The sequence below is a fragment of the Lucilia cuprina genome, chromosome 5 (genome assembly GCF_022045245.1).
Source record: "Lucilia cuprina isolate Lc7/37 chromosome 5, ASM2204524v1, whole genome shotgun sequence".
Classification (NCBI taxonomy): Eukaryota; Metazoa; Arthropoda; class Insecta; order Diptera; family Calliphoridae; genus Lucilia; species Lucilia cuprina.
The window spans coordinates 49,576,658-49,590,961 of NC_060953.1; the positions used below are offsets into that span (position 1 = coordinate 49,576,658).

A 14,304-nucleotide genomic window follows, 5' to 3' on the forward strand; every position below is an offset into this window, starting at 1 on the left:
TCTATCTATCTATCTATCTATCTATCTATCTATCTATCTATCTATCTATCTATCTATCTATCTATATATCTAGTAGTAGAAATTTTAATTTTTATATTCTTCTTAATGGAAAAATTTACATATGATCACAAAACCAAAAAAGTGCTACTGAAAATATATATTGTTTTAAATTAGCAGCAGTGCGCTACTGTCTTCCTGATAACGAGATACATATATATGTTTGCGGCTACTATTGCAGAAAAATTATATATGTTTGTAGGTAGGTTCATATAAAATGTATAAACTAGCATATATCTGAATGAATGCTTCCTTGACTCTCAAGAGACAAGCAGACAAATGGCCATACAGCTCCGACTAGCAGCGTCACATGTACACATAAACAACAGTTTGTCAAAATACTGAAAACTATGAAAAAAAAAACAATTGTAGTGCAGGAACAAAGTGAACAAATTTGTGAAAAAGTTCAAACTTACTTAATGGGTGAATACTAGCAGGAAACTAAAGTAGAAAACATTAGTACTGCATACCGGATGTGCCTCGTAAGCATTTCAACCCACAAGCACACATAACCTACAAATTTAAACTCAACAGAAAAATAAACGTACAAACAACACACAACTTAACACTTAACATACAAATATTTTTAGATTTCCCTTCACTTTTTTTCTATCAAATGGAACTATGTAAAAATATAGGAATATTTATTTGCAAAAGTATGAATGTACTATAGGAATAAGTAGTTAAATCATACTGCACATTAGGTCAATCACAAGAGATAACTGAGATCACAATGAAAATTATCAATATTTTGTCCTAAAGAATTTTAGATAATTCATATATTAGAAAGATAAAATGTTTTTTAAATGTTTAATTATGAAAATTTATTTAAACCAACATAGGCACTTTTCACTTATAACCAGAGATAAGAATATCAGCATGTTGTACCTACGTTTATATATAAATTGCCAAATTGTTCCCTAGAAAATTATTGTTGTTTAAGCTCTGTTTTTTACTGATACTGCTGTTGGTATTCCACCATCTCCCTTTTCCTCTATAACATTCGCCTTTGTTTATTATTATTGTATTTTTTCTTGGTATATATCACACGTACTTAGTTTTGTATTTATGTGGTAAAATGGTACACTAATCTATAAAAGTAATTTTTTGTAATGTATCTTTTTTCATAATCGAAATTAATCTCAAGATTCCGACAAACCAAGAGAAATTAAATTAACAATTTTTCTTTTTAATTTGTTACTGGTACTTTTTCCTTCGTCAAGTACAAAATGCATGCATTTATGTATGTTGTGAGCTTAACATCTTTGGTAAGCTTGAGTGTGTGTGTTTAAGTGTATCAATGATAACCTACAATAAAAGAATTGTTGGCAAACTGTTTAAGGACATTTGAATAAAATCAAGATTTTCTTTTTAACAAATAACACATTAGGAATGAAAATTTAATATTGCTCTTTAACGTTGTATGCAAATACTTTTTAATATTTTATTTTAAAAAATTAGGCTAAAGCATGGCTTCTTATAAAATTTGCTCTCTCAATAAGTTATCAAAATTTTCTTTAGACTCTGGTCTAATTCTCTTTTTATAAATATCAAGTATTTTAGAAACTTTACTCTAGACTAGAGCAGGTTTTTCTGTAAAGCTTTGCTCTGCAGTGCAGTGAGGAATTTTTCGGTAAAAGTTTGTTTTTGACTATCAAAATTAACCATAAAACTTTACACTAGATTTTAACAAAATTTTCTATAAAACCTTACTTTAGACTTGATTAAAAAATTTTTACTAGAGAAAATTGATAAAAATTTTCTATAGAAATAAGCCATAGACCAAAATCATCAAAGATCAAGTTTAAGACTAAGTTTGTATTCTGGACTCACTTTGCTCTAGATTAAAGTGAATTTTTCTATAAAGTTTTGTTCTAGACTTGAGCGAAATTTTCTAAAAACTTTGCAGTAGTATAGACCAAGTTTAAGTATAAGACATTTATATTCTGCACTCACTTTGCTCTAGACTAGAGCAAAGCTTTGCTTTAAACTAAAGTAACTTTTGCTATTAAAATTTTCTCTATTTATTTATATTTTAATGATTTTATTAGTAATTATAAGTGAATTTTCACCTTCAAGACATTTCTGAAGGTAAGTTTGTATGTGGGCTAGAGTCAAATGAGGCCCGATTATTATAAAAATCAGTAGTGTTATTTATCGTTGTTGACATAATGGAACATTAAAAGTAATTAAGAGCCTAAAGGTCGGATTCGGGGATATGGTTGTAATTGGGCTAGGCGTAATATTTAACCGATTTCAACCATTTTTTATCAAATTATCTTGAAATTTGCGACCTGTAGCGTGCGCACAAACAGACAGACGGACATAGCTAAATCAACTCAGAAAGTGATTCTGAGGTGGGTCTAGGATCAATATTTTTGGGTGTTACAAACATCAGCACAAACGCATAATACCCTCCCTACTATAGTGGTGTACTAACGTTACTATAGCTGACCACATTTATTAAGTAAAATTAAAATATAATTTTTATGACTATTTTACTATAGGAGAAAAAAAAATGTATTTTCTTGTCACTTTGCCAAATAATATAAATTTGTCAAAATATTTTAGATATTCATCTGTAGACGTTTGAATGTGTTATAAAGAAAACTATTTGAAAAAGTAAAACATTTAAAATATTTAAATTAGTAAATATTTTCTATATTTACACATTTGGATACGTAAAAAGTAAACTTTTGCAGAAACAAAATACAATTTTCTAAATGTTGATCAAATTTATAACAAGTTTCACTCACATATTTAAAGACTTTTTAGAGTCGTAATGGAATTATGGTAGAATGTAGAACATTTGAAAACTTTTTAATGTTTCAATTTAGTAATAGTAGAATACAGAACTTTGAATGAGTTGTGTCGTTTAGAGTGAGAGTTGTTTAAATTTACACTTTAATGAATTTATTGTGAATAGATTTTTTCAAAAATTTAAATTTTGATAGATTGGGAACTTCTTACTTAGGTATATGCATATTTGTCGGCATATATTTATATAAATGTCTCTTACTTGTGTCATTTAAAAATTTCTAAATAATTTATTTATATGTACATACAAACATACATGTATACCATACATATAAGTCTGTGTACATTTTTGTCTTTATATATTTGCATATAAAAAAGTATTTTAATATTTAGTGTATATATGTACATATGTGTGTGTGTACATATTTCAAAGAATTTTAAACATTTGCATAATTAAATGCAATTGAATTTAAAGAAGACAAGAAGTCATCAAGCAACAAAAATTGCCAAAAAGAAAGAACTAAATGAAAAAAGTTAAAAACACGTTAAGTAAAGTTGAAAATAAGTATGAAATACTTTTCAAAATGAGCAACTAACAATGAAAGTATTTTTGAAATGAAAAGTTTTCTTTTTTCAATTTTTTTTTGCTTTTTCTCAACAAAAAATTTATTTAAATGCAAATTTTCCTTTTATGTTCATTTATATGTGAATTTTAAATGTAGGTATTTTATTTACACATATAAAAAATAAATTAATTAAACCTTTAAGGAAATTCAAAAGTGTGAAAATTGTAAAAGAACTCTAAACTGATAAGAAACAAGTTAAGGGAAAATTTTATACAGAAACCTTCACGTTTTAGTATAATGCAAAGTTTTATAACAAACTTGATTTAGTCCGAATCAAAGCTTCATTTTAAACTATTTTAAGTCTAGAACTAGGTTTAAAAAATCAGCCTGCAAAAAAGAAAATAAAAATTACTTCCTATGAATGAAGATGTAATGAATTTGGAATCAAATAAAAAGGACATTCCTCCTATGACAAGCCTGCGTTAAAATCATCACTTCTTCAGATCTTTTTACTTCTATTTCTTTTTCGCTTCTTTGGAAGTTCTCTTCTTGCTGGGGCTTGATTAAGTATAAAGCAAAGTTTTGTAGAAAATTCGGCTCTAGTCTTAAGCAAAGTTTTATAGGAAAACTTGCTTTAGTCTAGAGTAAAGTTTTATAGGAAAACTTGCTCTAGTCCAGAGCAAAGTTTTATGGGAAAACTTGCTCTACTCTAAAGCAAAGCTTTATAGGAAAATTTGCTTTAGTCTAGAGCAAAGCTTTATAGGAAAACTTGCTCTAGTCTAGAGCAAAGTTTTATAGGAAAACTTGCTCTAGTCTATAGCAAAGTTTTATAGGAAAAGTTTGCTCCAGTCTAGAGCAAAGTTTTATAGAAAAAGTTTGATCTAGTCTTGAGCAGTCTTTGCTCTAGTGTAGAGCAAAGTTTTATAGGAAAACTTGCTCTATTCTAGAGTAAAGTTTTATAGGAAAAGTTTGCTCCAGTCAAGAGCAAAGTTTTATAGGAAAACTTTGATCCAGTCTTGAGCAAAGTTTTATGGGAAAACTTGCTCTAGTCTAGGGCAATGTTTTACAGGAAAACTTGGTCTAGTCTAGAGCAAAGTTTTATAGAAAATGTTGACCTATTTTAGAGAAAAGTTATATATAAAAATTTTCAAAAACAAAACCAGCACATTTCTTATATTCTGTCCCCTATTATACCCATCTACTCATTTTAGGGTTAAATAGACACTTTTACGGTTGTTAAATTTTTGTATGCAAATTTCTTATTTTCTATTCTTGTTCTTTATCTTTAATTTTTATCTATGTGTATTTAAATTCTTTCATTTATTTGTGTCATATAATTGATATTTGTTTTATTATTATTTATTCTATTTTTGACTAAACATGACTTCGAAAAAGGTAAATTGAATAAAATTTGACATACACACACACAAACTTATCCATGCATTTAACATTTGGTTTTAATAGCAATTATTGTAGATTTGTATAAAAATTGAATTTAAAAAATAAATTTAATTATTTGCAGTTTTTAGGAATAAATCATAAAAATATAAGATGCAAATTTTAAAGAGAACATTGGGTATATGAAATTTATGTTATTTTTCTAATTCTGAATTTTAATTTCTTATTTTTTTAATATTCTTTTTTATTTATTCTTAAACATTAGCTAAAAGCTTAAATTATTATATAATTTATTTGGTCAAATTATATGATAATAAAAAATATTTATTTTACTCATATCTATCAAACAAATTAATATTATTTTTATTGTTATTACTTTTAGGCTTCTGAAAAGCTATCACTTCTAATGCTAATAAATCTTTCATTTAACATTTAACATTCAATGTCCAAATGTTAATTGTTAATCTAATAAAAACGATTTTAAAAACATACACTTTTTTTAATAGTCCCCAACAACTCATACTTGTAAATATGAGATTCCTGCAGCTATATAACCTTGCCATAGTAGTCTTTTAAAATCAACAAAAGATCTATTAAGTCATGGCAGCGGAATAACAATATAATATTTCTGATATCTACCATTTAAATGTGGACAAATGTATGCATACAACAAGCACAATCTTTAATACCTACCAAATTGATGGCCACTTAAATTTTATGTATGTACAAGACGTGAAGGGACAAAAAATAATATAAAAAGTACCTTAAGTTAAAAAAAATGAAATAAAAACATTATAAAATAAAAAAATAAGAAAATAACAATTGAAACAATGAATTTTATCTTGTTTGTGGTTTAAGCCACAGAAATACAAAATAAATATATAATAATGAAAAATAAAAATAAAATATACAATTGGAATTCTTACAATTGTTGAAATTTTCTCAAGAAAACAAGCAATTTTTAAAGGTCAAACAGTGGTGAAGGTATGGAAGTTTTTATGAGTAGTCCGATGAATGTAATTAAAAATTATATTCAGGCTAAGATTAAACATTTGGTTTCATATTTATTTTATTACTCGAGGAAAACTTTTTCCATAAAATGTTCCACTAGAACTTTAAACAAGACAAAAGTTAACGTTTCGTTAAAACTGATTAAAGCAAAATTTTCTATAAAACTTAACTCTAGAGTAGATCAAACTTTCCTATACAAGTTTTTCTATTAATCTTTGCCCTAAACTTGAACGGACTTTTCTATAAAACTTTGCTTTAGACCAGAACAAATATGTTTATAAAGCTTTGAACTATACTTTACCAAATTTCTTTATACAACTTTGCTCTTCACTGCAGTAAACTTTTCCATAAAACTTTTCTTTAGACTAGAGCAAGTTTTTCTATCAAACTTTAGTCTAGAGTAAAGTAAGTTTTTCTACAAAACTTTTCTGTAGACTAAAGTAAGTTTTTCTATAAAACTTTACTCTAAACTAAAGCAAGTTTTTCTACAAAACTTTGCTGTAGACTAGAGCAAGTTTTTCTATAAAACTTTGCTCTAGACTAGAGCAAGTTTTTCTATAAAACTTTGCCCTAGACTAGAGCAAGCTTTTCTATAAAACTTTGCTCTAGACTAGAATAAGTTTTCTATAAAACTTTGCTCTAGACTAGAATAAGTTTTCTATAAAACTTCGCTCTAGACTAGAGCAAGTTTTTCTGTAAAACTTTGCTCTGGACTAGAATAAGTTTACTATAAAACTTCGCTCTAGACTAGAGCAAGTTTTTCTGTAAAACTTTGCTCTAGACTAGAGCAAGTTTTTCCATAAAATTTTGCTCTAGACTAGAGCAAGTTTTTCCATAAAACTTTGATCTAGACTAGTTCAGACTTTTCTATAAAACTTTCCTCGAGAATTGAGCAATATTTTAAATAAAACTGTGCTCTAGACTAGAGCAAACTTTTCTATAAAACTTTGCACTAGACTGGAGAAAACTTTTCTATAAAACTTTGCTCTGGGCTTGAGCTAGTACTTCTATAAAACTTTGCCCTAGACTAGAGGCAACTTTTCTTTAAAACTTTACTCTAGACCAAAGCAAACTTTACTCTAAGCTAGATGCCACTTTTCTATAAAACTTTGTCTAGACTGAAGCAAAATCTAGTCTATGATTCGTACTATTTTGAAAATTATTTAATCTTTAATATTATAGAAATTATTATTTCACTAGCTTTAAAAATAATATATTACTTCCATAACAGAAATGTTTGCGGATATAAGAAGACATTTGATTGACTTTATCTTTCTTCGAAAGAAAAACCAATTAAACTTCTTAACATACCACTGTGTATAACAAGTGACCCTTCCCAAGTAAAAGTTTTAGAAAGGCCACCACCTCTTATTAATTTCTTACTTGTTACAGCTTACAGTTGTTGTAATTGTTCAAAATGTTCATGTTATTTGGCCGTTGTTTGTTGCTGTTGTTGTTATTGCTATTATATTTGTATTGTTTACGAAACGTAATTACATGGCTTAAATGTTAAATTACAACATTCCAAAAGAAACAAAACAAAAATTGCTGAAAAAAATAAAATATTACTACAACAAGTATAACAGATAAAAAAAGAATGAAACCACCCAACCAGTTGCCCCCAAAAAAGTTTAGCTTTCTTTACAATTTATAAAAGAAAGAAATTTTTGTTTTGGTAAGGTAAGAAATGAATTGGCCCAGGTCTTTGGTTTTACTATTTTTTTTCGATATTACTGCTGGTTACCAAACAAAAATAGTCGTATTATGGCAAACAAATTTATAGATGTATAAGAATTTTTTTACAAAATGTAAGCAAGTAGGTATATAATGTTAAAAATTATTGGAGGGTTCTTTACCAAAAATGTGTAGAGTAAAAAAATATATTTGTATAATGTAAATGTATATTGTTTGACTTACCACATTGGATCCGTTAAAACACTTTTACCACTGAAACTATAAATGCGTGGTGCTTGTGAAAAGAAACCACCTTGTCCATTAAATATGCCCTTCCATGAATTGAATAGTACATCACCTCTGGTATTCACTACTGGTAGATCGCGGTCTGCGACACGTACAATTGAATCAAGATTTTGTACTCTACAAATAAAGATAGAGGAGAAGAGAAATTTATGTATTTAAAAGTTAAAGTATATATTTTTATAGGTTTGTAGTAAAATTTTGTAATTTATTATGAGAAAATATGTTCTTTGACATTTTAATGGAAATTAAAAATGCTTTGCTATTGTTAATTAATATTTAATTATATTTCATTTGTATTTTATTGACCTGTATCTCAGTATTATTTGCTAATAAAATTAAAAACTTTGTTGAGTTTTACGAAATTTATATGAATATTTTGTTAGGGGAATTTAATTAGTTAAGTGAAGTGAGAGTTTTTACATTCCTTTGTTAAATTTTTTGTCTATAAATATTTAATATAATAAAAAGTAATCTAGGGTTTAAAAAATATTATTATTATACAAGTTAGTTATTAATATACAATGCTATTTTTGGTATATAGCGTAGTCTTTATAATCTTTAAATATTTAACATAGGGTCTTTAGGATATAATGATGTACTTATGCATGGAATACGACGTACGCTTTGGAATATGACATAATTTATGGATTTATTGGAACAAAATTTAGTCTTCACAATAGGAAATAGTTTTTAGAAAACGACTTAGTTTTTATATTGAAATGTATGCAAAGAAAAAACATGGTCCGACAAGGTTACTCTAACTGAAATATGTTCATTGCAACCGTATATTGTTATCAAAAACATATAATAGTTATTTTCATTCCACTTAAACAATATTGTTGTTACTGTAATCATTTTCATCTTCATGGCAACTTTAAATTTTAGTATGATTCACTGGTAACAATGAAAACATATTATGTTATTTAAAACCATTTGTACTTCCATATAACCACTATATGTTATGTTGTTATATGTTATATAAAAATTCTAAGTTTTGTCTTTCTATGTCTGCTGGCACAACAAAAAAACTTTAGCCGCACACCTCATACTGATTAGTATACAACTTTGTATAGAATAATGTAGTCATTTTTTTGTAACCAAATTGAAATCTGTAAATTGTATCATATATTGTTAGTATATGTATTCATATACATACATTTTTTACTTTTTTGGAAAGTGTAATTTACTGAGTCAGTTATAAAAATAAATTTGATTTCGATACATTTTTTTATTATCACATCATAATATAGTCACGTACAACAAACAATATTATGGTCAACAAAATATGTTATGATGAAATATTTAAACTGTATATAATCATAATATAATATTTTAAAATTTTTTGCAATAACAATAATATATTTACATAACATTCATAATTTTTACCATAATATGTTGCTTTTAGAACATAGTTACCACAATCATGTTTTTTTCTCTGCGTGTGGAATAGATATAGTCAATCACTACGAAGTATACTTAAAAGTATGACGTACTATTTAGAATACGATATAATATTTGAAATACAACTTAGGGTCTTATTCATAAAATTTTATCAAATACTTACAAATCAGTTTTTCATATAGAAAATTTGCTCTATAAAACTTTGATAAATGTTTACGAATAAGGCAGTAAGTCTTTAGAAAACGATATTGTCAAAAAAATAAGACAAAGACAAAGTCTTTACATAATGACGTTAACATTAGAATACGACAAAGTCTTTTAGATACGATGAACGAATCGGAATACGGTGAAGTCTTTAAAATATTACAAAGTTTTTGGAAGAGAATTTATTCTTGAGATCACGATTCACACCTTACAAAATGATCTACTCTTAAGAATACGACATTGTCATAAAGATACGACTTAGTCTATAGAAAGCGATATTGTCATAAAAACGAAACATAGACATAGAATTTAACAAAGTCTTCAGAATTTGACGAAGTCTATGAAATACGTCTTTACACTACGGCGATAACATAAGAAAACGAAAAAGACTTTTCAATATGATGAATGCTTTGAAAACACAAGGAAGTCTTTGATATATCACTAAGTTTTTGAAATGATATGTAGTCTTTAGAAAATGACCTACTCTTTAGACAACGATATAATCTTTGAAAAACAACTTAGTATTTAGAAAGCGACATTGTCATAAAGCTTCGACATAGTCTTTAGAAAGCGATATTGTCGTATATATAAGACAAAGACATATAATTAAACGAAGTCTTCAGAATTTGACATTGAAAGTCATTGGAATAAGACAAAGTTTTTACACTACGATGTTAACGTTAGAATACGATATAGGATTTAGAACAAAATTAACTCTTTTGTAATAGGACAAAGTCTTTGAAATATCACTAAGAATATGATATAATCTATTAAATACGACTAAGTTTTTAGCATAAGAGATTAGAGGTGACTGCCAGAATGCTCTCTAAGGGATACACTTCATTTCACATTTCTTTGCCCCTAAATCTTTATATTGCCAGAAAGATGGAAAAGATAAAAAACCAGCATTTCCGTTATGCAACCAATTGGAGGCTTCGTTCTTGGGCTCAGAATCATTTTCTGAATCGACTTAGCTATGTCCGCCCGTCGTCCATGTAAAATATGTAATCGAAATTTTCAAGAAATTTTGGATGAAACTGAACACAAACGTTTTCTTTGGCAAAAGAAAGAAGCTTATTGAAAATGGCTAAAATCGGTTCACTATTTCACATAGCCTCCATACAACCGTGCACTTTAAATAGGGCTTCTGAATCCATAATTATGTTAAATGTTCTAGCAATTCAACCAAAATTAACACAAATTAATTTTTGGTAAGTCTGAACGTTACTGGTGCGTTTCGCAATGACCCTACCCCCATATAAAGTCGCCTTCACACTGATTTAAAAATCAATAAACACAAGTTGTTTTTTATTATAAAAGTCATTTTAGCGATGTTTTTGTAAAACAAGATATTGACAAAGGCTTTAAAGATTTTAATTATATTTCTATACAAAAACCAAACACCTATAATATCTGGTTCAGAAACAAGCTTAATACCTTTGATTTAGTTAAGCAAACAATCAAAATTTTTTTAAGATAACTACAACAACTCCCAATTTGTAATCCTTCTTTTCAAAAATATCCATTACAAATACTCAATATTAAGTGAAATAAACAAATTCTTCAAAATAATTTTTAGATTTAATAATCTACAATTTATTTAAATAACAAGTTTTTTACAATTTCAACAACTACAATTACAAAGATTATAGAAATTAAAAACCACATCATAAAACGTGTAATCTCAGGTTGTTTTTCCAAAAATTAAAAGCAAAAAAAAAAAAAAAACAACAGATGTTTATTTTCTAAAAAAAAAGTTAAAAAAACAATGACAACCATAATCACCATGTTTTACCAGTAATATTTAACGTGCAATTCAAAACAATGGCAATCATCAAAACACCCTACATCTTCGAAAGAAACCACACACAATAGCTCTTATAAAAAGGACAACAAATAATTTATAATGAAATAGAAATAAGAATAAAAAAAGTTAAACATAGAAATTTAAAACAATTTCTTGCCATTTATATTTATTTTTTTTCATCACCTCGAAAACAAAACCATTAAAATAAGGAGACTCATTTAATCTGAGAAAAATGTTTGTCTTTATTGTTAGAAGAAAATACTTTTTTTTATAAATTCTCTGTAATCTCTTCGAGTACGCGATATCATCTAGTTTTAAGTGGTGTTTGTCTGCTTGTTAAAATTTCCATGGTAGGGGACAGATTATGCTTTCTTATATAAATATAAACTACATGGTTTTGGTATTATTGTTGTTAAGTTGCGACTTAAAGCTGCAATAATGAGTTGAGATAAAACTTATGTTTTCTTTTTATTTATTTTTTCTGCTGTTTGGGTCCTTTTTATTATTTTAAATTTCTTTGGTATGTTTTTTTTCACTGTTTTATATCCATCACATTTTATCTGGAGCAGAACAGTGAAACAATAATTGGAACAAGTAGGTTGGTTTTGGAGGGGTTTTAAATGACAAAATAAAATATGTCTTATAGAATTTTAAAAGGAGGAGAAATATCAAGATTAAGTAAAATTAAGCCAAATATGTACTTAGTTTATGTAATAACAATTTAACAATAACAAGACCGGACTACAAACAAAAATATAGACTACAGACTAAATTTTGTACTATAGACTAGAAAATACCAACACAAAGAATATAGACATGGCCAGACTCTTGAATAGACTTTAGACTAGAATATAGATTACAAAAACTAAACTCTAAACAAGATCATAGACTAGGCTATAGACTATAGTCTACTGAACTGTAGACTAGACTATAGACTGGATAGGCTAGACTTTGGACTACAAGACTAGACTAGACTATAGACTGGACTATAGACTAGACTATAGACTAGACTATAGACTAGACTATAGACTAGACTATAGACTAGACTATAGACTAGACTATTGACTAGACTATAGACTAGACTATAGACTAGACTATAGACTAGACTATAGACTAGACTATAGACTAGACTATAGACTAGACTATAGACTAGATTATAGACTAGGCTAGACTAAAGACTCGACTACACTATAAACTGAACAATACCTGGACAATGAAATATAATTCAATTGTATCAATCCAGCACACTTCTCATTCATCCAACATAAGTACTCATATAGAACTACACCCTGCACACTCATTCTATGTATGCTGGCTGGCAAGGCCCGTATATATAAATTTTGCCGTGAATCAGTCTTTTAACCGCAATTCACTCTTCCAGCGAATTTTGATTTAAATCACTACGTGGATTCCGTAAAACCCCCAACCAACTGACCAGCCAGAACATAGTACTGCGGGAAACTGGATATCCCTAGTACCAGATTATGTAGTTCTCAAGTTCAATCGCATGTCAAATTCAAAGGAATGTTCGAGGAGTAAAGATACATCACCAGTTTATAGACCTAGCAGACCAGAGGTACTGGTGGACCTATTTTCCCGGGATTGCAAAACACCAAGATTTTCATTCATCAAGGAAACATACTCTTACAGGGAATTTGTCATAGTTATGATCTAAAAGCCCCTAATGTAAAATCGGATTGTATGGGAGCTGGTTTTTTTGCACCAAAATACACGTTTTGTCCAAATGTCATCAGAACATCTTGTAAACGGCAAGCGGGGCAGGCAGACGTACAGGTTTTAATTGACACAGAATGGGATCGGTCGATCGGTAAACTTCAATTTGGGTATACTGTTTTAGAAATAACATAAAACATGTATGTGTGTGTGTCTTTCTGGTTTTCTTAATTTCTGCATAAAGATGGTGAATAATTTCAATAAATAATAAAATTACCATTCATTAAAAAACATTCATCTTTCAGAATCATGACCAATTTAAATGCCACCACATTTATTATTTACCAAAAATTGTATAAAATGGTAAGCTTATAAATAAATATATATGTGGAAGCTATAGAAGGAGAGAAGTATAGCCACCTAACAGTTAGAGACAATAAGTATTATAAGTATGTCCATCGAATTTAAAAGCTTCTACTATATAAGGGAAATTTAAAAAAAAAACATAACTCCATTGCTTATACAAATATATTTAATTAAATACCTATGCTTACTTTCTACCCTCTAGACAGGTATAAGGAAAACATAAATCTTCGAAAAGGTGTTCTTAACATTCAAGCATAGAGGAAAACACAAACACATAAATTGTACATAGTTTTCTTCAAAATAACAAGAAAACACAAACGAAAATATATTTTTTATATTTTTAAGTAAACAGGGACAAGAAGCCTTAAAACAAAATGCTTTAATTTTTTCAAAAGAAAATCTTAAGTATAAAAAAGTAATTCATATAACCTACAACAAAGTACAACAATTTTAAATGTTGCAAGAAAAATAAACGTAACTACCCAGAATTTATTTAAATGGCATTTTACAATATATATTTTTTTATATTTGTTTATTTTTTTACTTCTCCTCAAATAAACTTAGAACGTGGCAACAGCAGACTATTGGAGCTAAGACTCTTCTTATCATGTCTTGATCAAATTAAAATAATTTTATATTTAAGCACCTGTTATTATGCTCTAGAAGTAAAATAGCGCGGTTGTGTTTAAGTGTGTCTTTTTCTTATTCTTCCAAAGATATTTATTTTTATTTCATTCATTTTCTTGCTTCAACTGAAGTTGTGGTCATATTCACCTGCTTCATATTTTTTTGTTTAGTTTTCAACTTTAGCCTGACAACAACAAAAACTACACAAGAGAGAAATGTTAAGAACAGCTGCAAACAAGAATTCCTGAGTTTTTAAGGTTTACACAAATTTGTGATTGTGTAGGAGGAAAAGTAATAATCATATGGAAATGAAATAATACAGTTTCAGTTAAGTTTTACTTCAGTTCCAGTTCAGATCTAGTTCAGTTCTAGTTCTGTTCTAGTTCAGTTCTAGTTCAGTTCTAGTTCAGTTCTAGTTCAGTTCTAGTTCAGTTCTAGTTCAGTTCTAGTTCAGTT

General features: G+C 27.9%; 1 protein-coding gene across 12 annotated transcripts in view; it reads right to left on the reverse strand.

Annotated features, from left to right (window-relative positions):
* Positions 1-14,304, reverse strand: part of LOC111678401 (collagen alpha-1(XVIII) chain) — a 331,879-nt gene that overhangs the window by 23,434 nt on the left and 294,141 nt on the right. For all 12 annotated transcript variants that reach the window (XM_046953012.1, XM_046953011.1, XM_046953013.1 and 9 more), the window contains one exon: positions 7,707-7,886. In XM_046953012.1, the coding sequence (XP_046808968.1) occupies positions 7,707-7,886 (180 nt within the window). The remainder of the gene's footprint in view (positions 1-7,706; positions 7,887-14,304) is intronic.